The sequence below is a fragment of the Sinohyriopsis cumingii genome, chromosome 3, assembly GCF_028554795.1.
Source record: "Sinohyriopsis cumingii isolate HCF-2022 chromosome 3, ASM2855479v2, whole genome shotgun sequence".
NCBI lineage: Eukaryota > Metazoa > Mollusca > Bivalvia > Unionida > Unionidae > Sinohyriopsis > Sinohyriopsis cumingii.
The window spans coordinates 26516235-26542216 of record NC_142963.1 but is presented as its reverse complement, the minus strand read 5'-3'; the positions used below and the strand labels follow the sequence as shown (position 1 = coordinate 26542216).

At 34.4% G+C, this 25982-nt stretch overlaps 1 protein-coding gene across 1 annotated transcript in view; it reads left to right on the top strand.

Moving 5' to 3' along the window:
* Positions 1-24486, top strand: part of LOC149802584 (DNA-dependent protein kinase catalytic subunit-like) — a 407613-nt gene extending 383127 nt beyond the window's left edge. Inside the window, exons 90-94 of the mRNA XM_089951857.1 lie at positions 5454-5655; positions 18231-18419; positions 18889-18928; positions 21668-21770; positions 22163-24486. Of these exons, the coding sequence (XP_089807983.1) occupies positions 5454-5655; positions 18231-18419; positions 18889-18928; positions 21668-21770; positions 22163-22364 (736 nt within the window). The 3' untranslated portion in view covers positions 22365-24486. The remainder of the gene's footprint in view (positions 1-5453; positions 5656-18230; positions 18420-18888; positions 18929-21667; positions 21771-22162) is intronic.
* Positions 24487-25982: the final 1496 nt, after the last annotated feature.

The following is a 25982-nucleotide window of genomic DNA, read 5'->3' as shown; positions in this document are numbered from 1 at the left end:
CATAGTATTGAAAATGTTTGTTAAACAATTCGTTATTGGTTTTGGAATTTTATATTGTTTCTTAATTGTGATAAAAAAAAACACAAATGCCGAAAATTCTGTGCAACTAGTTTCGCATTTAATTTATGCTTCTTCAGGCACGAAATGTTTTGAAAGTAACGGATGACGTCTTTTATTTTAAAACAACAGTTGCATCATTATGTAACGTCATAAATGATATGCATCATCATAACAATTATATATGACAGGATCTAAAAGATACACGAGTCTCTAATGAAACTTGAATTAGTAAAATAATAAAATAAAATAGAGACAAACAGTCGAACATATAATTATATTGTTATAAAGGATATACAATATATCAATTTAAATTGTACAATTTTATATAGTGCATTAGCATTAAGTCCATTAGGATACAGAGTATCTAACTTATGAATCCAATAAGTTTCTTTTATGAGTCTATTCATATCACCATGCACAATATCTTTTCAAAATTAAACCAATTCTCGCTTATAGAAGACCCAAGAATTTGCAAGATTTTTTCATTAGAACTAAACAGACAGAAAATTAAAAAGTACACTTTTCGTCATCTAAATGTAACAGACACCGGTGCTCTCAGTGTGCAAACATGAGAGAAAGTACTTTTTTTCAGTAGTGCCAATACAAAAGAGATATTTTCTCTACGTGATAACACTAACTGCATATCAACTGATGTGATTTATTTAATAACCTGTAAAAAATGATGTAGCATGCAATATGTTGGACAAACACTACAACAAGTTTCTAAGAGAATGAATAATCATCACTTTCATATAAAAAATTATAGAGAACCTCAGTTTTCCTCTAATATTTCAACACATTTTCACACCAATAATCACTCTCTACTCAATTTTTCTTTCATGCTACTAGATATTGTGCATGGTGACATGAATAGACTCATAAAAGAAACTTATTGGATTCATAAGTTAGATACTCTGTATCCTAATGGACTTAATGCTAATGCACTATATAAAATTGTATAATTTAAATTGATATATTGTATATCCTTTATAACAATATAATTATATGTATGACAGTCTCTATTTTATTTTATTATTATACTGTTTATTAGACATCGATCACAGGTGGGGAGTATTGCCAGGCAGCCTATACTGGAATAGTGATTGTAAATATTCAGGAGCACTATTATTGGATATCCTGTACATTAATTTGGCTTTTCTCAAATGGATTTAGTCTTTAATAGGTAATATTTTTAACTTACCAGCTAAATTTTCCTTGCTTTCTTTCTGGATTGATATTAGCCCTAATGCTCTTTTTTGAAGATGTGCCAGCTTTGCTAAGTTTTTATTATTTGAATTACCCCATACTGTATTAGTCTAAATAGGGTTGTATGTAACTGTTATAAAATAGTTTTTTGTGTCTTTCAGAGAGAAAATGTCTTATCCTACTGAGAAGCCATAAACTTGAATTGACTTTTTTACTGATATGTTTGATATGTTCAGTCCATGATAGGTTATTATCTACCAGAACACCAAGTAGTCTATCATGACAGACCATTTGCAAATTTTTATCCTTCCATGTCAGACATAGTTCATCACTATCAAGATTAGTTCTTTTTTGCTGTGTTGAGATAAGTAATATTTTAGTTTTACTAGTATTTATCACCATGCCATTGCATGTCCACCAGTTGTCCAGTTTGTTTAGGGCATTCTGTAAAGAAATTTCGAGTTCATGCTTTGTGTTTTGGATGTCTGACAATGTTGTGTCATCTGCACAGAGATCTGTAGATGATATTGAGTCCCTTAGTAAAAGTGGCAGGTCATTAATAAATAAGATAAATAGTAATGGAATTAGAATTGAGCCTTGTGGTACTCCATATCTAATTGTTCCAGGTTCAGACAGAACATTATTTATATAAACGTGTTGTGTTCTCTTACTTAAGTATGAAGTAAACCATCTTACTGTGATTTCATTACATTGGTAGATTTTCAGTTTCTTCAAAAGGATTTCATGATCCACCATGTCAAAAGCTTTCCTGAAATCTACAAATACAGAACCTATTATTCTACCTTGGTCAAGTGCTTGAAGCCATTTATCAGTTAGGGAGATCAAGGCAGTTTCACAGGAATGTTTGTCTAAAGCCTGATTGATCAGGGTGTAACAGCAAGTGTTTGTTTAAATATGACATGAATGAGTCATGGACATGCTTTTCAATCAATTTTGACAAGCTTGGTAGTATTGAGATTGGCTGTAGTTACCAGCATCATCCTTAGAACCAGATTTGTGAATAACAGTTACTTTTGCAGTTTTCCATATTTTGGGGTGAGATAAGGTTGCAATACCTAAATTGATTATGAATGTTATGCTATCTAAACTAGCAGAGGCTTAAGATATAATAAGTCATGGACCAATCTGATTAAGTCCTGTAGCTTTTTTGGTATCAAGTTCACTGAGACATTTTTAACAAAGTTTTTTGATACTGGTGGGATAGAGAAACATACTTCCTCAGAGATTTTGCTGCTGCAGAACTTTTTAAGTTCATTAAAGTGTTTTATCACTGGTTCTTTTAACTTTGTGGTAATGTTGGTGAAAAAATCATTGAAAACATTTGGAATGTCAGTGTAATGAGTGACTATGGTGTCATTTACCAGAAGTGTGTGAATTTTATTTGTCTGATCTTTGTGTGTTCCTCCAGTGAGTACATTGAAGACTTTTGAACTGGAGTTTGTGTTGCTGTTTTTGTTTTCAAGCAATGATTGATAATAAGTTTTTTAGCTTTTTTATCATACTTGTTATTTTAATTTCTCCATACTTTATATTGTGCATGGTTTCCCATAGCCTTGAATTGGTCTCGTGTTTTCGTGGTGTCTGGGATTTCACTAGTAAGTCAGTTAGGTTGGTTTTCATTCTTAACCTATGTACTTCAGTGGTGCATGCTTAGAGACTACATCCATAAGTCAGTCCACACCCTCAGAGCTTCATCTATGTCATCCAAATTTTGGATCATATTCCATGGAACATTATGGAACATTATATAGGTCATTGAGAAATTGTTCTTCATTCAAATTTTTGAACGATCTATATGTGATAGTTTTGTGTGTATGTTTCTTATTTCTCTTGCATTTAATCTTTGTCAGAAAAGTAGGATAGTGGTCACTAAGACCAACATTCGGTACATTAACACAAGCCACATTGTCTGGTAGGTTGGTATAGATGTGATCAGTAAGAGTGTTTGATTTTTCACTTGCCCATGTGGGCTCATTTACCAGCAGGACTAGGCCTAATAATTCAACAAATTCCATCCAGTTGTTCCTTATTGAAGTATTGAAAAGGTCCTTATTTATATCGCCGAGTATATATGTTTCTTTCTCCTGTGCAAGAACATTGTCCATTTGTTTCAAAAAGTTATCATTCCAAATTGCTTTGGTGGCAGGTGGTCTATAAATGAAGCCAACTATGAATGATTTGGCATTATTTTGAGAAATTTCCACCAAAATACTCTCAATTTCATGTGTCTCCAAGTCAAATCGCCTTTCTGCATTTACATCTTCCCTAATGTATACAACAAGACCTCCTCCTGTTGTCTCTCTGTCCCTGTGTAATGGTTTATTTTAGCCCTGACAGTAAATTGATTATCATTGTGGTTAGCATTTAATTTGGCTTCAGTGAGCATGTTGTATTGTGATGTTTGATGATAATTGACAGTTATGCTAATTATCATGCTGCTTTTGGCAGATTTAATATAAACTTTACGATGAAGCACTCATCAATTGATGAAAAACAGTGCTGACCTTCTTATTTCCATGGTCATTTAGGGGCCCCAAGTGGCCGAGAGGTCTAAAGCGCTCGCTGTTACAGATCACTGCCATTTCACCTCTGTCTGCATGAGTTCGAGTCTCAGCCTCGGCTAACGTTGGTACGTGAGAAAGCCTACCAGTATATTCTCATGGGTCGGTGGTTCTTCCCAGGGTTTTCCAGGGTTCTTCCTCCACCAATTATACTGGCCGCCATGTATAGCCTATCTTGTGCTGAAAAATGGCGTTAAACCCTACAACAACAACAACAACAACTTATTTCCATGTGGGTGTTAATCCTGTTGATTTAAGATAAGTAGCTGTGTGTCATTCATTCTATTCCACTGTTTGCCAGAGTCTAACTGTCACTTGTCAAAAGTCAAAGCTGGGTAGAATTTCAGTTCACACATGTTCTCGGCTAGAACAAGGTGTACTAGATAGATAACATCAATAATATATCAAATAAACACCACAGGTTACAGCATTATGATTTTGTGTACACATAAAGTCATCATGTTGACACCATTAATTCACATAGTATATTTTATGGCAATCATATTTGCTTTCTATATAATCTGCACCGATTTCATTTTTGGCTACTCACATGTTTAATATTAAAAAATCTAAATATTCTTGTGCAAAAAAAAATGAAACAGGAAGTTGTGCCAACATGATGTTTTATTCATTTGTGTGTATATTGATATAATCATTCACAAAACAGTAACATATAATTCAGGCTCATATGTGGTGTATTGATACTCTGTCTTTCTTTCTGTCCCATTGGTGTATTGATACTCTATCTTTCTTTCTGTCCCAGTGGTGTATTGATACTCTATCTTTCTTTCTGTCCCAGTGGTGTAATGATACTCTTTCTTTCTGTCCCAGTGGTGTATTGATACTCTATCACTCTGTCCCAGTTAAGTTTATATTAACAAGGTACGATCATATAGCAAGCAAGTTTTATAAATCCAAGAATAGAGGTAAAATGGTACAGCTGTGTTCTACTTTACTCTATTAACTTTCAGTTATTAAATTACACATTACAGCTTTCAATTCATGCATAGAAATCTCTTTCTCTCTCTCCACTTTGTGTAGAGAACAAGTTTAAATAAAAATATTTAGCCTAGAAAATGTTGCAGCTCACAATAATACAACAAGAAAACCAATGTAGCAGCAGCATCAATAACTAAAATGTTTTAGTAGCAAAGTTCACACTGTTACCATAGATATAGTGTTCACCATTGTTATTATCTTGGAGAGGGGCATATCTTGAGCTGAAAAATGGCATTAAGCCCATAACAACTATCTTGTAAAGGAGGTGGAATGTATGCAGATGCGCTTGTCGTGGATTGAAACCACTCAGTATGAACTACTTTATTTTTATAAGTTGACTTAGCAATAGAAGAAAGGTATGCCAGTTATAGAGACTGCAAGGATGTAGTCTTGGTGAAGTGAGAAAGAACATCACGTGGGTACATTATCTGATGAGTGGAAAATGCTGTGTTAATTAAAATGTTTACATTTTGATACCAGATAAATTCTGATTTAAAAAGTGTATTATTTATATATAGATATTCTGTCAAACAAAACATTTTAATAATGTGTCATATATGAAAGAATTTTATATTTATTTATCATACAAATACTTTTGACATGCAGACGAGCTTTCCATCATATGAGCACCGGTCCTGAGGCATTCCACGTGTTGCGTTGTCACTGTGCTGTGTCCCATGCTGTCATCTGTATCAGTCAGTACATCCTGGGGATAGGGGACCGACACCTGTCAAATTTCATGGTCAACCTGACAAATGGGCAGATGGTTGGCATTGACTTTGGACATGCTTTTGGATCAGCAACTCAGGTAGATAAGGATAGTTGGCTTTTGACTCTTCAAGCAACCCACATTAAGGCAGAACATATGTTGTTATGACATCCATCTAATCTTCTGTTAATTTTTTCATTTCTGCACAATAATTTAGTTTCACACTATCTTATCTTTACCAAATTGTGTAGATGGATTGCACTTGAAGTAAGATTTGGGGCTTAAAGGACCAAAGACCAGTGTACTGTGACTGAAGTAAAATAAATGGTTTCCACACAGTAACATTAGTTCTATGTCATAGATGTGGACCAAAGTTTGTGATTGACCTGTACAAGAGTTGCCTACCCTTACGATATTGATGTAAGCTTCATAATTTTCTAGGGTAACTTATGCCATAAAGATTTTCCTTCTTTCCATTACGAATTTCAGTTGAAAAAATCATAAATTCCATTCCGGAATTAGTTGTTTCATTTGGATACGGTATTTATATTGGAACATCATTCGGCCACTTTTGTGATGTCGTGAAATAGCCTCAGAAGATATTGTAGGAATACACATTAGTTTTATGTCTTTGGTGATTTGCCTCTGGCACAGTTCATCACACATGTTACAACATCAAAGACCGAGGTTGTTCCAATTGTGACCTTGTACTTCCGTGGCCATATTGTACCATGATATGAATAAATGTAGCTCATAATACAGTACTCAGTGACAATGTATTACATCTGAGGTTTCATTCTCAACTTGACGGAAAAGGCCAAGGATGCTCCAACTGCCAATATTAGTGTAACCAAATTTGGCGCCAAAGGAAAAAAATCTGCTCATGAAACTGACTCTGATGATGAGCCACCAAGAAAGATTACACAAAATCAGTTGGCACAGAAGTTCAGTCCATGATACACGCAACTTGTCCTTGTTATCCAGAGATCGGGAAAAGGTGAAACCATTACCTTTTGTAATATATGTAGTCAGCATAGCAGCATAGCACACAGAAGAAAGGACAATTGTGTAATAAAAAAACATGTTTCTACAAGGAAACAAATGAATTTAGCTGCCTTGCAAAGTTTGTCAAAGAAAATCTTTCTTGGAGCCCCAAAGGAATTTTCTGACTTCGATGTTGCCATAATGAATGCAGAAATTTTCTTTAGTAAAATCATTGTGGAGCATAATAAATAAAGAAGTGTGGCAGATCATACAAGCAAGTTGTTTGTGAAAATATTCTTAAAATATACAATTCCACTATTTGACAAAGTTAACTTTCTGCTTCAGCAAGACTGACCACTGATTCGTCAGTTAAAAAAACATTTTGCATGATTTGGTGAGAAATTTTATTAATTAGATTCATGAAGCCAACTTCCATGAAGGATAAGACTCTAATTTCATTTAGCGACAGAAAAAAGATAATTCTGAAGCAAGAGATTACATAAAAAGAAATAAAAGTTCATTGTCAGAGGGCACACTTAAATGATATGACTGCTTGTTGTTACACCAAAAACATGTTTACTCTTGCTAGAAGCTGCTGAGGTTTGTGATATTGAGAAGAGAGAGCAAGCAAAATTTCAGTCTTTTCTCAATACTTTGTTCAAAGATATCCATCACTTATGCCACGTGTGTAAAAGAGTCAGATGAATTTGAATTTACTGAATACCAGGTTGATGGCTTGTCAGGACTACAAGAGTTAGAAACTGACAGAATAGATGAACAGTGGAATAAGTTAATAAAAAAGAAAGACTCAAATGGAAATCTCAGGTACAAGTATTTACAGTATGTCTTGCTGGGAATATTGACAATTCCTCACAGTATTTGCTACATGTGAAAGGTGTTTTTCTGTTATAAGGAAAAACCATACTGAACTTAGATCACAGTTAGAAGCTAAAACTGCTGAGTCTGTTATGGTGTTAAAGGAAAATAGTATTCATTACTATGACAGACAGCACAGTGCGTCTGAGCTGAAAAGAATTAAAGGTACATGCAGTAGAGCTCTTGACAAGTAGATATTAATTTTTTTTTACTGCAAGGTGCAGTTTGATATTTACAATTAAACTCAAAGTTATTGTATAGCCAGAAGAATCCACATTAATGAAAATGTTAAGGTGTGTCTATATTTTTACTATTTTTAATCACCTTACTATTTAAAACAGCTTCCTTACTATATTTCTTGCCCAACCTTGCTATTTTTCATTGGAAGGGGTAGGCAACTCTGCTTGTGCTGTTGGTAAGAAAGAAGCCTGTTGATTTATGGGTGCATTCTGGTACTAATCCACCTGGATTTTGCCCATATTTATTTGAATTCTGGTACTAATGCACCTGGAATTTTCCCATATTTTTTTAAATTCTGGTACTAATCCACTTGGATTGTACCAATTTGTTTGTATTTTGGTACTAATCCACATTAATTTTACCCATATGTGTTTGAATTCTGGTACTAATCCAACTGGATTTACTAACACATGTCCTAATGAATAAAGTTCTGAATAAACTTTAGTGGTATTCCAAATAATTTCCAACATTGAAGGTGTTGATGTGCCTGTAATGGCAGGTTGTCTCTAATGTACTGTTGTATCATTGGCCTGAATTGTAATGATATACCAACAGTCTTTTATTGAATCACAGTAATATAATCCAAGGTTTCCTGGTTTGAATTCACTAGAATTCCAAGTTAATGTCTTTCAAAGAATATTATAGAACACTGTATTTCTAGAGAAAAATAACTAGAATTAAATAATTTCACTCAAATCAAAGTACTGAACACAACAATGATTGATTTCTGCGCAGATGTTATCATAGGAATGAATAATTTCTAGATAAAAAGATTATAGATGATATATTTAACAAAAACTAAGACACCAAAGAAGGGCCAAGATGTAGGACAAAAGTTCATTTGATGAACAATCCAAGCATTAATTAGACATGGTCTTTTACTAAAATTATAATAAAAAACATGGTAAAAATTAAGTTCTTAACTTGGACCAAAAAAAGTATGTTTACTTCTGTTAATGATGATCCTAATATTAAACCCACACTCAGAGAAAATATTAGCTATGTATTCGTTGTTTACTGAACAAAATCAATGATTCTGGTCAGATTGACAATGAACTTGATTTTGGACAAGGCCAGATACAAAATCAGACCTGCCAACTCTTACGATTTTGCCTTTAGTCTTACGAAAATTACCCATAAAATACAGACATAGGCATACAAGCAAAGACTACAGAAAAATGATTGCTGCCAAAAAATCAGGATAATTGTTTCAGCTGTGTTTTATTTGCATCCGGGTTTCATATTAGAATTAGTGAAATTAGGTAGGGAACCCAACTAACTTTACAGCAGCACCCCAGACACTTTAAACTGCACCTATTTGTTCTTGCGAAGCGTCTCCATGATCAAACTGTTGATTATATAAAAAAAATTTAAATGGCGTCCCAAAAGTGTTGAATGTTTAAGACAAAATGGAAAATAAGCCTCTAGAAAGTGTTAATAATCAACACAGAAGAATAAAAAGAAATATTCAGATTCTTGTAAATAAAAGATGGAAAGGACACATTTATATTTATTGGACAACACATGCCAATTTGAGTATGTCTCGTGGCGGGGGATATGAATGCCGTCATCATATGAAATGGAAAAAAGAATTTTCAAGAATTATGTCAAGCTGAGAGATAGCAACAAGCCATTGAGTTACATAGGGTTTGGAACTAAAGTTTGTGCAACTGTATTAGTGGTAAATAAGGTCTACATGTACTTTACAAACTTTTCAGTTGAACATAATGTTATCGTCACTGTGTCGAATTTTTGATTACGTTTTCCAGCATTAAAAGAGCAGTTATTGATATTTTTACACCTTGCTGAAAACTGGTAAGTCTTACGGAAGAAAATCAGCTGCCTTACTGAAATGAACTCATCAGGGTTGACAGGTCTGCAAAATACAATTTTACATGATCTATAGCATATAATAAATTTAAAAAACTAACAAACAATATGTATTAAATATATGTATCAAGTGTATTTCAACCAAATTTGGCACATGTCAAGAAAGTTGTGTTGAATTGATAAATTAAACTAGACTTACCAAGTCAAAAGTTTTATAGTAATTTCATGAACCCCCCATAAGTGCCTTAGTGATCACATGAGATGAAGCTTGTGGAATAGATTAACAACAACTAGAAGAAAAAGAAGAAAACTTACATGTTGGTATTAAACCAGATAACCCAAAGTTGCATTGTACATTACATGAGCATTATAAAATTCTGGATGCTGACAAGATCTTTGTACTGATTTCAGTCGTGTCTGTAACAGGCTTGTTATAGAATTTCCTGAAAGTACAGGCACTAGCCCAACCAGCTGCCTTCAAGATTGTACCAATTGTAGCCATTTAGCAAAGGTTACAGAAACAGGTGCAGCCCTTGTGCTATGATCCTGAAAGACTGAGGTACCAATACCAGACTTTCTCACAACAGTCTTTATCCAGTTTGCTATTGTTTTTATGCAACTTTTTTATGTGGAGATTGTGTGCCAATAAATAGCTGTTTCAGAATTTCTCAAAAGTTTGGTCTGTTGCAAATAACGCTGTAAACAAGACACAACACACAATTTTTTGTCATAGGGATAAGATTAAAAAACAAAGGGATCCACATGTTTACCTGGTTTAAATTATTTCATCAATGAAGGAATGTGTATTTGTACACAGTTAAGACCAAATTTAATGCTATTTGTCTGCATTAGGTGAAGTGTCTCACACCTCTGTCCTGTTAAAAAGGAAGCAGGATGACTAACTTCATTGTAAGTTCCTGCAATGACAATTGGTCAATGCCTTGTAAAGAGAGTAAATAGTTAAACACAAGCCGCACATCCCACACAGATGAGCACTTTGGAAATGAAGGCTTTGCAGTGAACACTTGTCTCATAAATCTCTTTAAGTAAAACATTCTTGCTTAGAATGGATTTAGAAGTAAGACTAACTAATGATGAAATTGCAGATCTATTTACACTATAACCTAAACCTCTAGCTAATAATTCAGTTAAAAACTCTTTAACAATTGTCACAGGTGGGTCAGGTGGATTAATCTGTCTCTGATTTGAAAATAACATCCCCTTTTGGAGATGACCCCAATACTGTTTTTAGTTGATGTTCTCCATGAACTGATGATGAGGCAGGCAGCCCTTTCTGATAATCCTAGAGTTTTGATTGCTGTCCAGATAAGTGAAAAACACCCATCTTCAATTTGTGGAGGGGGTGTCATCATTGTGGATTGTGTGCCAAGTGTAGAATCTCTTGTGGATGTGGCAGTAGAAAACAAGGACCAACTAAGCATGCAAAAGGTTTGGAAACCAGGGTTGCGTTGTCTTTAGTGGTGTCACCAAAATAACGTCTGCTTCATCTTGGGCCATTTTTTACAGCACCGCTTCCAGCGTACTGAAAGGTGGAAACTGTACTTCCATTTTAAAGAAAAAGCATCAACTGCTATAGCTTTTGGGTCAGGTCTGTATGAAACATAAATGCAGAAGTTGGTGATTTAGTCTGGAAGCAATTAAATCCACATTTATGTGCCCATACACTTTAATGATGGCACTGAATACTGGAGCACTTTACTTCCATTCCGAATCCACATTTATGTTTCTAGACAATCTGTCTGCATCACAATTTAGTGTTCCCAGCAAATGAGAAATACTTAACTAGGTACTCCTAAATGCACACCACAGCCAAATATCACGTGATAATTTATGCAATTTAGAAATGTGGCCCTCCCCGATTTTGTTCACATGTGAAACTGCTACAGAATTATCCATGTAGATGCGCACATGCATGTTCTTCACTTCCGAACAAACAGATTGTAATGTCAGAACACATGCTTTCAGTTCCAAGAAGTTAATATGATACAGTTTTTCCTCTTGATCCTGATAACTGCCACCACCAACCAACAAGCAAGCTGTCACTGGTCAAGACAACCTGTGGTTCACCATGTGAAACTACTTTATAACTGGAGTTCACATTAGATATCCACCAAGATATAGACTGTCTGCTCTCTGGCAAAAGTGACAAATAAGCATCGAAATTCCCTTTATGTATCTTTAAGTATTTATCTTTTTCATGTTTTAGATATTTATATCATAAAGGTGCATACTCTACACCTGGTTCACAAGCAACAAGCTTTCCCACAAGTTGTGCCAATTCATGAATAGTAATGTTCCGTTTCCGCAGTATGTCAGAACACTGAGCAACGACTGTCTGCTTTATCTTGAGTTAATCTGACAGTCATTGTGACTGAGTCCAGCAAAAATCCCACAATTTTTTAATTTTCTAGGTGGGTTCCATCACAGATTTTCTGGGATGAATGGTTAAGCCCAATCCATCAAATGTACGAACTGTTTCCTTAACATTTTGCCTACACTGATGATAGGATTCCCACAACAATCAACTATTGTCAATGTATGCCACATTTGTGAACCCTTTTTGTCTCAATAATGCAAAAACTGGCTTCAGTAGCTTTTTGAAAACGCATGGTGTGAATGCCAAACCATCTGGCAAACAGGTAAATTCGTATATCTCCCCAAACCACAGAAAACACAAATACTTCCTATGTATCTGAGCCACAGGAACAGAATAGTAGGCATCCTTCAAGTCAACAGAATAGTAGGCATCCTTCAAGTCAACAGAATAATAGGCATCCTTCAAGTCAACAGAATAGTAAGCATCCTTCAAGTTAACAGATACAAAGAAACAATTTTTTCTCATGGCATTAACAGCTGTTTTCAAAGTTTCCATTTTAAAATGATCTTCTCAACATTTGTATTGAATTGTTTTAAATTCAAAATAAGTCTCACAGACCCATCTTTTTTAGGTCGAATGAAAATGTTTGAAAAATATTCTCCAGGTCTTGAATTAACTTTACGAATAATACCTTTTGCAAGAAATATTTTAATTTCAGCATTTATTTGTCTCTCTTCACTTAATGAAAATTGAATTTGGTTTGGTATATATGTTTGCACAGGTAGCTCTTCAAATTCTATTTCATAGTATTTCACAGTATTCAGAATCCAGGGATCAGAAGTAATATTCTGCCATTCTTCAAACCATGCTGAAATTTTCCCAGCAACAAAATTGTCAGGTGTATTGTTCATACAAGAAACATTTACTTACATGATTCTGCATTCTAATAGTCTGGGAAGATCTTACTGATCCTTCCGATGTTTGAGAAATCAAGTTCCTTGTTTCTGAACTTTTTTGAAGCCCTGCCTCTAGTGATGATTGGGCTGCCCCTGATAATTCCAGTTCCAGTAGTGTCTGGCCCATGAATTAGAGTGTCCTAAAAAAAAAGGTACATTGCTTTTAAAATTTGAGGCCACTTGTCGTTTTGCTGCTTCCTGCTGCTTTTTTCCCAGCAGCTGAGTTCCAGCCTTCTGGGATTCATTTAGCTTATTTACCTGCCCCTTCAGGTTATCTCCAAAAAGCCAGTTTGTAATGGAATTCAATGCAGCACAGATGGGTTGATACATGTCGGTTAGCTCAGGTTTTATGAGTTCACGATGCTTAAAACTGAAGTCATTGAACAGAAATGATGACATTTTAAAAGTGTCCATGACAAAGTCCCTAACTGAATCCAGCGGTAATTCTCGATTGTTTCTACGCTTCTTAAACAATTCCATAGCCCTTAATTTGGGGACCAACATTTGCCCCAACTGAGTTTGGAACTTAAGCAGTGTTATATCAACACTCCTGGCCTGTTTTGACATTGCATTCCAGACCTCAATATTGACTCTAGGCACCTTTATATTGTCACAGTTTCCTGGTCTGAGATACTTCTCCTGTAATGGTTTAACCTTGTCATGGGTTAACAGTGAACGTAGTCCTTTATTGAGAACTTTGGCTAATTTTTCATCCACATTTTGGCCCACTTTTTTGGTGTTCAAGCAGAAAACTTTCCAACTCCGCAAACAAATCATCATCATTTGCATTGACCGCAGTGGAATCTGTATCTGGCATAATTAGCCTTGCAACATCCACGTCTGAGCCAATGTCCCATTTTTGTGCATAGTGTCCAAATGCTTTTCAAAATGACCAATGTGTGCTCATCCTGCAGAAACTGCAGCTGATGTGTTTGGCATTTGGGTTTTACTAGCAACACTGGCCAAGATCTCTTCCATTTTTGTCATGCTTGCTTGCATTTTGGACACATCTGTGTTTTGTGCCCACAAGTGACATTGCATGGCTAATTCTTTATCCGGGGTAGCCATGTTGGCTGTTTGGGACAGAAATCACGTGACTTATGCCAGTAGCAGAAAATGACGTCACGTCTTCTTGTTGTAATGGTCAACCTAATGTAGCTTTTCCCACCTGCCCAGCATGTGCCTCGTCGGGTCTCACATATATGAAGACAGTTGCTGATGGCAAACGCACTCATTTCCCCATCAAACCTGTTTCAGAAACCATACTTACATCATCTGTGCCATTTCCTTTGTGTTTTCGTCCATTTCTGAGAATTTCACTTGTTAAGCCTGTCCCTTCTGGGATCTGCCATGGGCTGTTCGCACCCTCCAAAGTCTTGAAGTTGAAGTTCAGTGAAAACTCGCAAAAGTTCAGAAACTATTTGCAACACTTTTACCTCTACAAAGTTGCAACCCAATTCATGGAAATTAGTACTCCAGAATGCACAAGACCATAGGGATTTTGCTTTAGTACCAATATAACTTGACACTGTTAGATCATAGGATACTAACATTAGTGTTTGAGAGTGTTAGACCATACTGTACATGCATTTGTAGTATATAGCTTGACAATATTAGACCATATGTTACTAGCATTAACAGAATATAACATGACATTAGACTGTAGGGTACTAGCATTAGCAGAATATAACATGACATTAGACTGTAGGGTACTAGCATTAGCAGAATATAACATGACATTAGACTGTAGGGTACTAGCATTAGCAGAATATAACATGACATTAGACTGTAGGGTACTAGCATTAGCAGAATATAACATGACATTAGACTGTAGAGTACTAGCATTAGTAGAATATAACTTGACAGCATTAGACCACATGGTACAAGCATTAATAGAATATAACTTGGCAGTGTTAGACCACAGAGTACAAGCATTAGTAGAATATAACTTGGCAGTGTTAGACCACAGGGTACAAGCATTAGTAGAATATAACTTGGCAGTGTTAGACCACAGGGTACAAGCATTAGTAGAATATAACTTGGCAGTGTTAGACCACAGGGTACAAGCATTAATAGAATATAACTTAGCAGTGTTAGACCACAGGGTACAAGCATTAGTAAAATATAACTTGACAGTGTTAGACCACAAGGTACAAGCATTAATAGAATATAACTTGACAGCGTTAGACCACATGGTACAAGCATTAGTAGAATATAACTTAACAGCATTAGACCACAGGGTACAAACATTACTAGAATATAATTTGACTGTGTTAGAAAACAGGGTACAAGCATAAATGGTAATTAAAAAATTAGAGTGCCCAAGGTGTAATTTCCATAGGAGTAGTTATGTGAGCAACGGAGCGGAATATGTTTTCCAGCACTCAGACTGTGTTGGGCTCATTGAAAACACATTTCTTGCATAGTAAAGATGGATTTTCTCACTTTAGTTAAGTTATGCTGTGGGTTTTAAAATACATTTTAGAAAGTTTTGTGAAAGATTTATTGACAGAGTATAGAAACACTATTTTATTTCCTCTGTTAGTATGTTTCATTTGTTATGAAGGGTGCAGAAGATAAAGACTCGGAGACAAAATATTCACTTAACCACATGTAATTACATCATTGACAGGGTATAGAGACACTGATATTTTATTTCCTCTGTTAGTATGTTTCATTTGTTATGAAGGATGCAGAAGATAAAGACTTGGAGACAAAATATTCACTTAACCACATGTAATTACATCATTGACAGACTTTTATAAAAACTGGATAAAAGATTTCATTCATTCCATTCTGTGCATAAACATTGTCTAGCAATATTCAGAGATGCTCCCAGGGCTTCTTGTTGTTGTTGTGGGGTTAATGCCATTTTTCAGCACATGATAGGCTATACATGGTGGCCAGTATTAATGGTGGAGGAAGAACCCGGGAAAACCCTGGAAAGAACCACCAAACCATGAGAAGCTACTGGCAAACTTTCTCACATACCCACATTGGCTGAATTTGAGACATGAACCGGTGCAGACAGGTGAGATGGCAGTGAACCATAACGGAGAGCACTTTAGACCACTCGGCCACTCGGGGCCCTGATTTGCACAAAATTTATACTAATTTGCACACTTGGAAAGCAGTGATGTGCAAGAACTCCTGCAAATTAGTTCAAAGTCACATGTGTGAAATTGTACTCTGCAAAGTATACAATTTTATTCAGCCGTTTGCCCTTAAGTGTTTTATAGCAACATAAGTCAAGCTGGTAGAATTGTAGCACATGTCATGACATGTATTTTTTTTTGTAACTGTTTACACATCTGGTTTCTTAGGCTTGACATGAATGATTGTTAAATTAAATTGAACCCCATAACAAACATTCTGTCATAGTTTGAACCTTGCATCAAGGTGGTTTTACAAATGCATGTTTATAATACGGGCTATCTAGCAGACCGAAAATGGCTGATTCACAGTGTGGTTCATCTGTATATAACAATTTAGTTTTAATGGAAGGAAGTTTATCAGATTATTGGAGCTACAAAAGTGTTACTCGAAACACCAGTGAGTGATTTTGAACCTGTAAATCGTGTTAAATTCGAGTCTGACGTACTTGCTGGATGGACAAAAACAAACAGCAAGCATTTCAGCAGTATTTTGAAATTAAATGTAGAAAAGGCAGATAAAGGAGCCAAATTAAAATACAATTTAAAAATAGAAAGCAATTTTTGTTTCTTTTCTCATCACAATATAGTCTGTTGGGATTATGTGCTACAAAACCAGATAGCCCAAGGATAAAGGTTATGATAAATCTAATAAATAAGAATCTAAAAATGAAAGTAAGACATAAAGATATTTATTTGATGAAAATACCTCTTTGAGCAAGTAGACTAGGGCATTAATGGACTTAAAATCCTAATATAGAATTATGGAATAGTAAATCTGGCATAGTAGTCAGTAGAGAGCTAATTCAAGAAAGTTAAACTTTGGCAGATCTGTTGTAAGTGAAAAAACTTATTTTGGAACAGAAGTATCCAAAAGACAATACCTTTGAGTTGTGGACATTTGTATATAACAGCCATAAGGAACAGTTTTCAAACTTGTTCAAGCTGGCTAAACTAGCCATGTATATGCCCCTTCAGACAGTAGACTGAAAGGAGTTCTCAGTACAGAACAATATTCATACACAGATAAGGAATAGATTAAAATCAGAAACAATCAACAGATTAATGCTTATACAATTAGAGACAGCATCTTTAAAGATTTGAATTTCAATAGCAGTCTTACAGTGTGGAGCAAGAATAAAGAGAGATGGATATTGAAATGTGTTAAATATTGAACTATGACTGTTTCCTCCTCCCCCTCAATTTTGTTCCCCTGACCCCCCTTATTTTTACGATGAAAGGGGAAATCTCCCCTTATGGTAAAATCATTAGAGCATCTCAGAATATTATAAATTAGCTTATTCATTGCTGTAATGTTTTAGCACCTTGGTGATAATTGTTTTTAACATGTTTATAATTTACAGGTTAAGGGACCAAGTGAATATGTTTGATAACAGCAGATGCAAATGTTTATGAATTTATTGTTTCCAGCAGATTTGGAAAAATAAAATTTAGTAAACAAGAGCAGCACATAAAAAACTCCCACTGTGTGTTAATTGGTTTTATTCAATGCAGTTTCATGAACTTGTCACAGAACTTATAAATTGAAATCTTGGGGGATTCCTTTTAATTGAAATTGCGACAGTACAAAAATTTAAGAAATGTACAAAAATTAAACTGTTGAATTGCTTCTTAACGAAAAAATATATTGTACAAAATATACTCATTTACTAGTACATAATTACCAATGAATTTGCTTCAAACAAGTTTGGTATTGTGCTGAGCATAGCTAACAGTCTTAGTTCTAGCAATTAAATACATCCAGTTGTCCAGCTGTTAATGACTTGATATTCTGATATAAATTACCTGATGTATTGATATGAATTACCTGATGTACTGATGTGAATTACCTGATGTACTGATGTGAATTACCTGATATTCTTGTATAAATTACCTGATATCCTGATATAAATTACTGTTGTTGTTTGTTTTTTTTTAAAACTTTTTGTGTGTGTGATGGTATTCATATATAAAAAAATGTGTTTTATTTACCAAGGTTATTTTAATGAACTTTTGATAGTCTGTTTAAAAGTATGCCATTACAGTAGTTGACTGGAGCAATACCATATTTGTTCCAAAAAGGCTTTGAAAGTCTGTTTAATATTGTATATAATCATGGAGTATGCCATTTAGTTGACTGTAGTAATGGCATACTTACCTATGGATATAACACAACCATATACATATATAATATGTAGTCAGTGTGTCCTGATCTACCAGTGTACAGTATAGATTTCAGTCTGAATTGTGCACAAATGAGTTTGAGGTATTCACAAACAAATATTCTTTGATATTCAGTTCTTGCCTGTCCCAGAGCTGATGCCATTCCGCCTTACCCGTCAAATTACTAACTTGATGTTGCCATTAGGGGTGAAGGGACTGTTTGAGAACACCATGATCCATGCCCTGCAGGCTTTGCGTACAGACTTTGACCTTCTGCTTAACACCATGGATATATTTGTCAAGGAACCCTCACTGGACTGGCTGGTAATTATGTGATCATGTGTTTGTTAATGATCACGATAGTGTACATGTAACCGTTTTGTAACAAACCCTTTGAGACAGTTATGTGCCCATTAGAAAGTATTACGTGCTCATTAGAAATGGAATTTATCAACACGATAAAGTATGCACATATTCCATAACTTCTCTCACTGTATTCAGTACTTTTCATTAGGTGAAATTTGCTACATCCAAGTTCATTATCAATGAGTGTGTATAGTTTATACCTTTGAAACTATTAGGGGAGTGAAAGACACAGCAACCTGCCTGTTATTACTACTCACTAAGCATAGAAATACTAACTACGTCAAAGAAAAGAAAAATGTGTTCCAAGTTAAAGATTTTCCTTATATCTTAAGTTCCACTTGTATTGTTTGAAATTAAACACATTTTAATTTAATAAGTGAGTGTGGAATACTGATAATTCATCCAGCAATATTTTTTTTTTCTATAGCAAAATGCAGAGAAGCAGCTTCAGCAGATGATGGATAGTGGTAAGAAATCACTAAGAAATGAGAGTCATTTTCAACTCAGCATACCATAGGCCAAATGAGCTTATGATGTGACACTGCTTCCAGTATGTATTGTCTGTCCATCATCAATCAACTTTTTCTCTATTAAAATCCTCAGAAACTACTGTTTCAATTTCAATTAGGCTCAGACAAGAGCATCCCGACATCAAGGGCTTTCAAGTTAATAAAAAATTTTATAGATCAACCATGCAGTATGGTCACAATTACTAAATACTGGAAAACCTTTAAATGACTTCTCAAAAACTGTTGACAAAAGTTTAACAGAATTTATTGAAAGCATTTTGACATAAAGTGTTTTCAAGTTTGTACAAATGATTCATATCCATGATCATATATGGCTGCCATTACTAAAAATAGAAAATCTTCTTATGGACTTTCAAAAACACTCAACAGAATTTGGCCAATTTTGATAGAGAGCAACACAAGATAAGAATATTGACATTTTTAAAGGTTATACCAATACACCATCAAATTGACCACCTTTACTTAGAATTAAAAAACTTGAACCAACATCATCTTAAAAATTGTGCAGCAGAATTTGACCAGATTTGAAAACAGAGCATCCTCACATAAATGGCTGCCATTAATAAAACAGACCTGCTAATACTTACAATTTTACCTTAAGTCTTAAGAAAATTACCCTTATAATACGGACTTAACAGATTAAAAGCAAAAAAATATATGGAAATATAATTGTTGCAGTAAAATCCAGATAATTGGCTCCTCTCTTTTTGATTTGGATCCCAGTTTCATATTAGATTTTGTGGAGTTGGGGAATCAGACTAACTTTACAGTAATACCTCAGATGCTTTAAACGGCACATTTTTTCATGCAAAGCATCTGCATAATAAGACTGTTGATTATAGAATTTTTTTAAAAATGACATCCAGCCAGTAATACATTTTGAAGATGAAAGGAAAAGTAAACCTCTTAAAAAGTTTCATTAGTCAGTACAAAAGCAGGAAGGGATACAATTATGTTGATTGGACATCACTTGTCAATTTGAGTATGTCTCATGAAATATAATTTCCATCATTGTGTAAAATTTAAAAAATTCCAAGAATTACATCAAGTTGAGATATAGCAACAAGCCATTGAGCTGCATAGGGTTTGGAACTGAAGTTTGTGCAATCATACTAGAGGTAAATAAGGTCTATGTATACTTTAGAAACTTTTAGTTGAACATAATGATTTATTGCACCTTATTGAAAACTGGTCAAACTTAAGGAGGAAAAAAAATCAACTGCCTTACTGAGACAGTCTTGTTATGGTTGAAAGTCTGCTAAAAATAGAAAAACCTTGAAACAGCTTTTTCTTAAAACCTACTTGACAGATTTTGACCATTTTTGATACAAAGCAGTTTTGCATAAGGGCTTTCATTGTTTTTATACAAGTGATACCTATCAACCCAAAGCTTGTGCAACACTTCAAACGGCCAGAATTGGTCACGCAGTGCAGACTTTCTGGTTATGAATCCACTATTATGACAGAGAATATTATGCAGTTACCCTCCCCTTCTGACTTTCTTAACTCACAAGCAAAAACTATGGGAAAATGATCATTGTCAAAAAATCTGGAAAATTTGTTATCCTTGTTTGATTTGGATCTAGGTTTTTACAGCAGCACATCAGATGCTTTAAACTGCAGCTATTTGTTTATGTGAAGTGTCTGTTTGATCATAATTTTTTTTTTAAAATGGCATCCAGCAGGTGATGCATGTTTAAGACAAAAGGGGAAATAAGCCTCTTGAAAAGTGTTAATAATCAACACAGAAATATAAAAAGGAATATTCATATTCTTGTGAATATAAGCTGGAAGGGACACAATTATGTTTACTGGACATCACGTGCCAATTTGAGTATGACTCATGGCAGGAAATATGATTGCTGTCATCATATGGAATGGAAAAAAAGAATTTCAAAGCCACTGAGTTCCATAGGGTTTGGAACTAAAATTTGTGCAACTGTACTGTTGGTAAATAAAGTCTTCACATGCTTTACAAACTTTTCAGTTGAACATATTGTTTATCATCGCTGCACATTCTGAATACTGAACTTTTAATTACGTTTTCCACATTTACAATAACAGTTTATGGTATTTTGTTACACCTTACTAAAAACTGGTCAAACTTACAGAAACAAATCAACTGCCTTACTGAGACGGACTTGTCAGGGTTGGCTAGTCTGGTTCCTACATCAAGGATCATTAAACACCTGGTTGACATCTAATGAATTAGTATAGCTAAAAGATTTTCTTGTATAGATTTGGAATGCATGTTCCTGTAACTATGTATATTATATTATATTTTGTTATATTATATCATATCATATCATATCTTATCATATCGTATCATATTTTTACTTTCTGGGCCTAAACATTTTGTCTATTTGGAGAAAACATGTTCTACAAACACTAATGTAGCAGTTAATCAGTATTAGACAACTTTTCTAGCATTTAGTTTTCTTTTGATTTTCACACTTTGTTAGACAACTTTTCTAGCATTTAGTTTTCTTTTGATTTTCACACTTTGTTAGACAACTTTTCTAGCATTTAGTTTTCTTTTGATTTTCACACTTTGTTAGACAATTTTTCTAGCATTTAGTTTTCTTTTGATTTTCACACTTAGACAACTTTTCTAGCATTTAGTTTTCTTTTGATTTTCACACTTTGTTATCTTGATTGCCTTGATTATAACTGCAGAATTGTCTGAGGAGGAGCATCAGGACATCACATGGTATCCAAAAGAAAAGGTCAACTACGTGAAGAGGAAATTAAGGGGAGACAATCCTTCACATATCACCCGGTAATGAATGTTTATTGTAAAAGAAAGTTTCTATACCTTCAACTTCATATAAATTTTAGTAATGTAAATTTTTGTATAGATTTGATGTTCATTACAAACTCTTGTATTTTAACACTCTTTAATAGACAACTTCCCTGATGTCAAATTAAACACAGCATTTAGCCTTTCACTCATAAGCATCTTCTGTCAGGCATCTGCTTTAGAATTGCATTTGGAACACTGCCAAAGAAGACAGATTTGATTTGGTATTTCATGCAAAGAATGCTTTAGAACCCTTATTTGGGAACTATAAGCAGGGATTATTTTTTAGTAAATTCTCTTGACAATTTTATATATTTATACCTACCAAGATATTTTCTTATACTAAAGACATTATTATTTTCTTCTTGCAGAGACGAGTTAAAACTGGGACATAGTCACAAGCCAGTCTTCAATGACTTTGAAAAAGTAGTTCTTGGAGACCAGGATGATATCAGGCGCAAGTTACCTGCCACTTGTCTTACTGTGGAACAGCAGGTGGCAGCACTGATTAATCAGGCCACAGATCAAAATATTCTGGGCCGCACATATGTTGGATGGGAAGCATGGATGTAAAAGAGAATGGTGATAATTGTAACTTGACAATGAATTTGAATTTCCAAGAGTCACTTCATTCCTGCCAATGATATGAACTGGAGAACATAATTTAGATATCAAAATCTGCATTTCTTATATTTACATAATAGCGGTAAGAGAGAAAATGAACAAAGCATAGTCAAATTTTTACAGTGTGTACTTTTTAAATAGTCTTTTCATACCATATAAACTCACTTATAAGAAAGACCAACTGCAAACTACATTGACCCTGATCCACTATCACATAATGCACTGGCAGATCAGGATCTGTGTTTGGGGGGTTTTTCTTCAGAGTACTCCTAACTGCAGTTTATAGTTGGATCCAACTTGCACATGAGTATGCTCAGAAACTTGTTGTGCTAATTGTAGAATTTATCTTTATTGTTTTGGTAGGATTTTCTTTAGCTTTTTTTTTTCTTCCCTCATTTTGCTTAGAAAATAAATTGTTTTTCCATACCTTATTATTAATGATCTTGTTTTATGTTATGCTTAGAAGATTGGGGGGGGGGGTCTTTCTATTTTAGATTTGTATCATTTCTTACAAATACTGATAAGAGGTTTTATTGTTTAAAAATTCATTTTGGATATAAAAAAATATTTGATTAGAATTTTTACCATATGGATAAAGATGCAAAATAGATGCTTAAATTGTGAACAAAATGTTGTTGCTTTACTGTATATCATTTTACACTATATCTGTGCTGGCATTTTAAGAAATGGGTCCATAAATGATGCTATGATTTCATCTTTATCATATGTTGTCTCAGAGTTCTTCACAGTTTGTTGATTGAAAAGTCAGCAAGTGGCCGTTCAGTTCATTTTCACTAACTGCTGGTTGTTGGATAGGAGTATGATGAAACAATTTAGGAATTGCTTGATTTACATTCAAGAGGAGTCCTGATTGAACTTTTATCCAAAGTTAACTTGATAAATACATGTTGGCTACATGATAATGGCACTCGGCTCCATTATTTCTTCTTCAAATACGTTACCCATTCGTAATACCTTAGGAGAACTACTACAACTTCGCAAATCCAACCCTCCCAAATACTACTTTTAGCTAAAGGGAACTAAAAGTTGTCTGCCGACCTATGTGGCAGTGATCTCGTATAAGACTTGGCAGTAAAGTCTAAGAATATAGCAGTTACTACTGGAGTGGAAGGAATGCTTTCTATGGCTGTAACTGCAGGAACGCCAGGAGGGTGTAGATGTATTATGATTGGGTAAGATATCTCGAAAAAACATATTTTACTAGGAAAAATTGATTTAAAAACAATATGTTACCCAATCATAATACCAGCTGGTGTATCTTGTTTTCTTTCTTGATGAGTGTGTCAAATCTTCTACTAAGACTGGACCTATACACTATATCATATTAGCAGATGTTGTAGTAACGTAGAAATGATCAATTACAGTAATTTTTTCATATATATTATCAATTATTTGGGAAAGTTATAACATGCACACCTTTCCATTATTAAAGGCTTTATTTCACCTTTCCTGCATGGCTTTCAACCTATAGAAATTCCTTGTATTTGAGGAATTGCCCTGAAAAGCCCTCGAATAAGACAATTTGGTTTTATCCGTGAAAAGCCCTTGAATCAAAACAAGTTGGTTTGATACATGAAAATCTCTTGAATCAGAACAAGTTAGTTTTATATTTGAAAAATCATTGATTTTGTTGAAAAACTCAATTTTTTTGTTCTTCAGAAAGTCTTTGAATTTATCTGAGGGAATTCAAAACCTTAAAACAAAATATATTGCTTTTACTATTAAGAATTGTTTGCTATTTACATATTGTTCCAAAAATAATGAATAAATAAATAAACTTTGGTGGATCAAATGACACACAATACCATTAGTTTACAAAAGTAACATATTGAAGGAATTTCAAATTCCCTAGCACAAAATACTTCTTAAGAACTTTGGGGTTCTGTAAAAATGCCTTCAGACATCTTTGAAAAAAATATCAAGCTCCGTACAAACCATGTAAATGCTTTTATTATATGAAAGTCATTAATTTCTTAAGTGTTACAAGAAAAACTCATTGTAATGTACATTCAGTTTTGCATGATTGTAATGAAATAAATACTTTATCTTATAGTTTTTACCTGCTTTTTGTCAGACCCACCTTGGCAGAAGCTAGAGTTAATGATCACTTTGGCATCTGTTTGCTAGAGTTAATGGTCACATTGGCATCTGTATGCTAGAGTTAATGATCACTTTGACATCTGTGTTTGAGTTAATGATCTGTGTGCTTGAGTTAATGACCACTTTGACATCTGTGTTTGAGCTAATGATCACTTTGACATCTGTGTGCTTGAGTTAATGATCACTTTGACATCTGTGTTTGAGTTAATGATCACTTTGACATCTGTGTGCTAGAGCTAATGATCACTTTGACATCTGTATGCTAGAGTAATGATCACTTTGGCATCTGTGTACATGTCCTTTGATACATCTGTCCATAATCTAAGGCTCAGGGTTAAAGAGTTTATCTGCTAGCTAAATACAAGGTGGCCTCAGCAAAAGGGGGTACCTTGTGTAATGCTGAAAAGGTGACATAAATATCATTTCTGTGATTGTAGTGATTTTGATGGTGTCATCAGCATGAAATTTTTGTGTTTGTTTTGGGGGAGATTTCAGGGTTTTTTAGACATTTGTAACGAATGTAAGAATGATGTGAAGAATGAAATTAAATAGAGGGCATAGTTGGCTTAAGAGCAGCCCTTCGGTTTAAAAGCAATCAAAATTAACAAGGAATGGCGAGCAATTTGCTCACATAACAATGCCCATGATTTTCACCTTTCCCACACTCCCTTATGATGGAGAGGAGTTAGTAGTTTAAAAATTACTGCATAATGCTTCTAAAAATAGTGCAGGTATCACATTCTTATCTTAAGTTGATGTGTATGATATGTACTAAGTTTCACAGCAAGTCATTGAAAATTTTGAGAATAGTTGCATTCACAAAATTGTCACAGATTGCATCCAGTAAGCAATATTTCATATAAGCAAGCACAAAGATTTGTCAGTATCTGCATTTTCAGATGATAGCCATACAAAGTTTCTCAGTGATCAATACAATACTGCAAGACAAGTTGCATTAACAAGATATACTATACAGTTCATTTATGTACAGGACACAAAGGGCAGTAGCTCAAAAAAAAAAATTGCACAAGCAGAGTTATTTGTTGTGATGCGCATTTTAAGATGATAGCCATAACATGTACAGAGTTTTATAGCAATCGATTGTTTTTGAAAACAGACTAGATGTAATCAAAAGGTTGTCATGCACTACATCCAACACTAAATCAATAAGAGCAGTAATTCTAACAAGTTGCAGTAGCACTGATTTGCCAATAAGTGCATCTTTTGATGATGACCATAATGTTCCACTTTTCAGTTATCCAACAACTTTCTTTTGGAAAGCAAAGTTTGGAAAAGATGTTTGGACAATAAGTCACCTAAATGATGACATGGAATGCTGAAAATCCAACTCATTCGGTGTCTCATCAATAAAGGGTACACAATCACCCTGAAAATCCAACTCATTCGGTGTCTCATTGATAAACGGTACACAATCACACTGAAAAT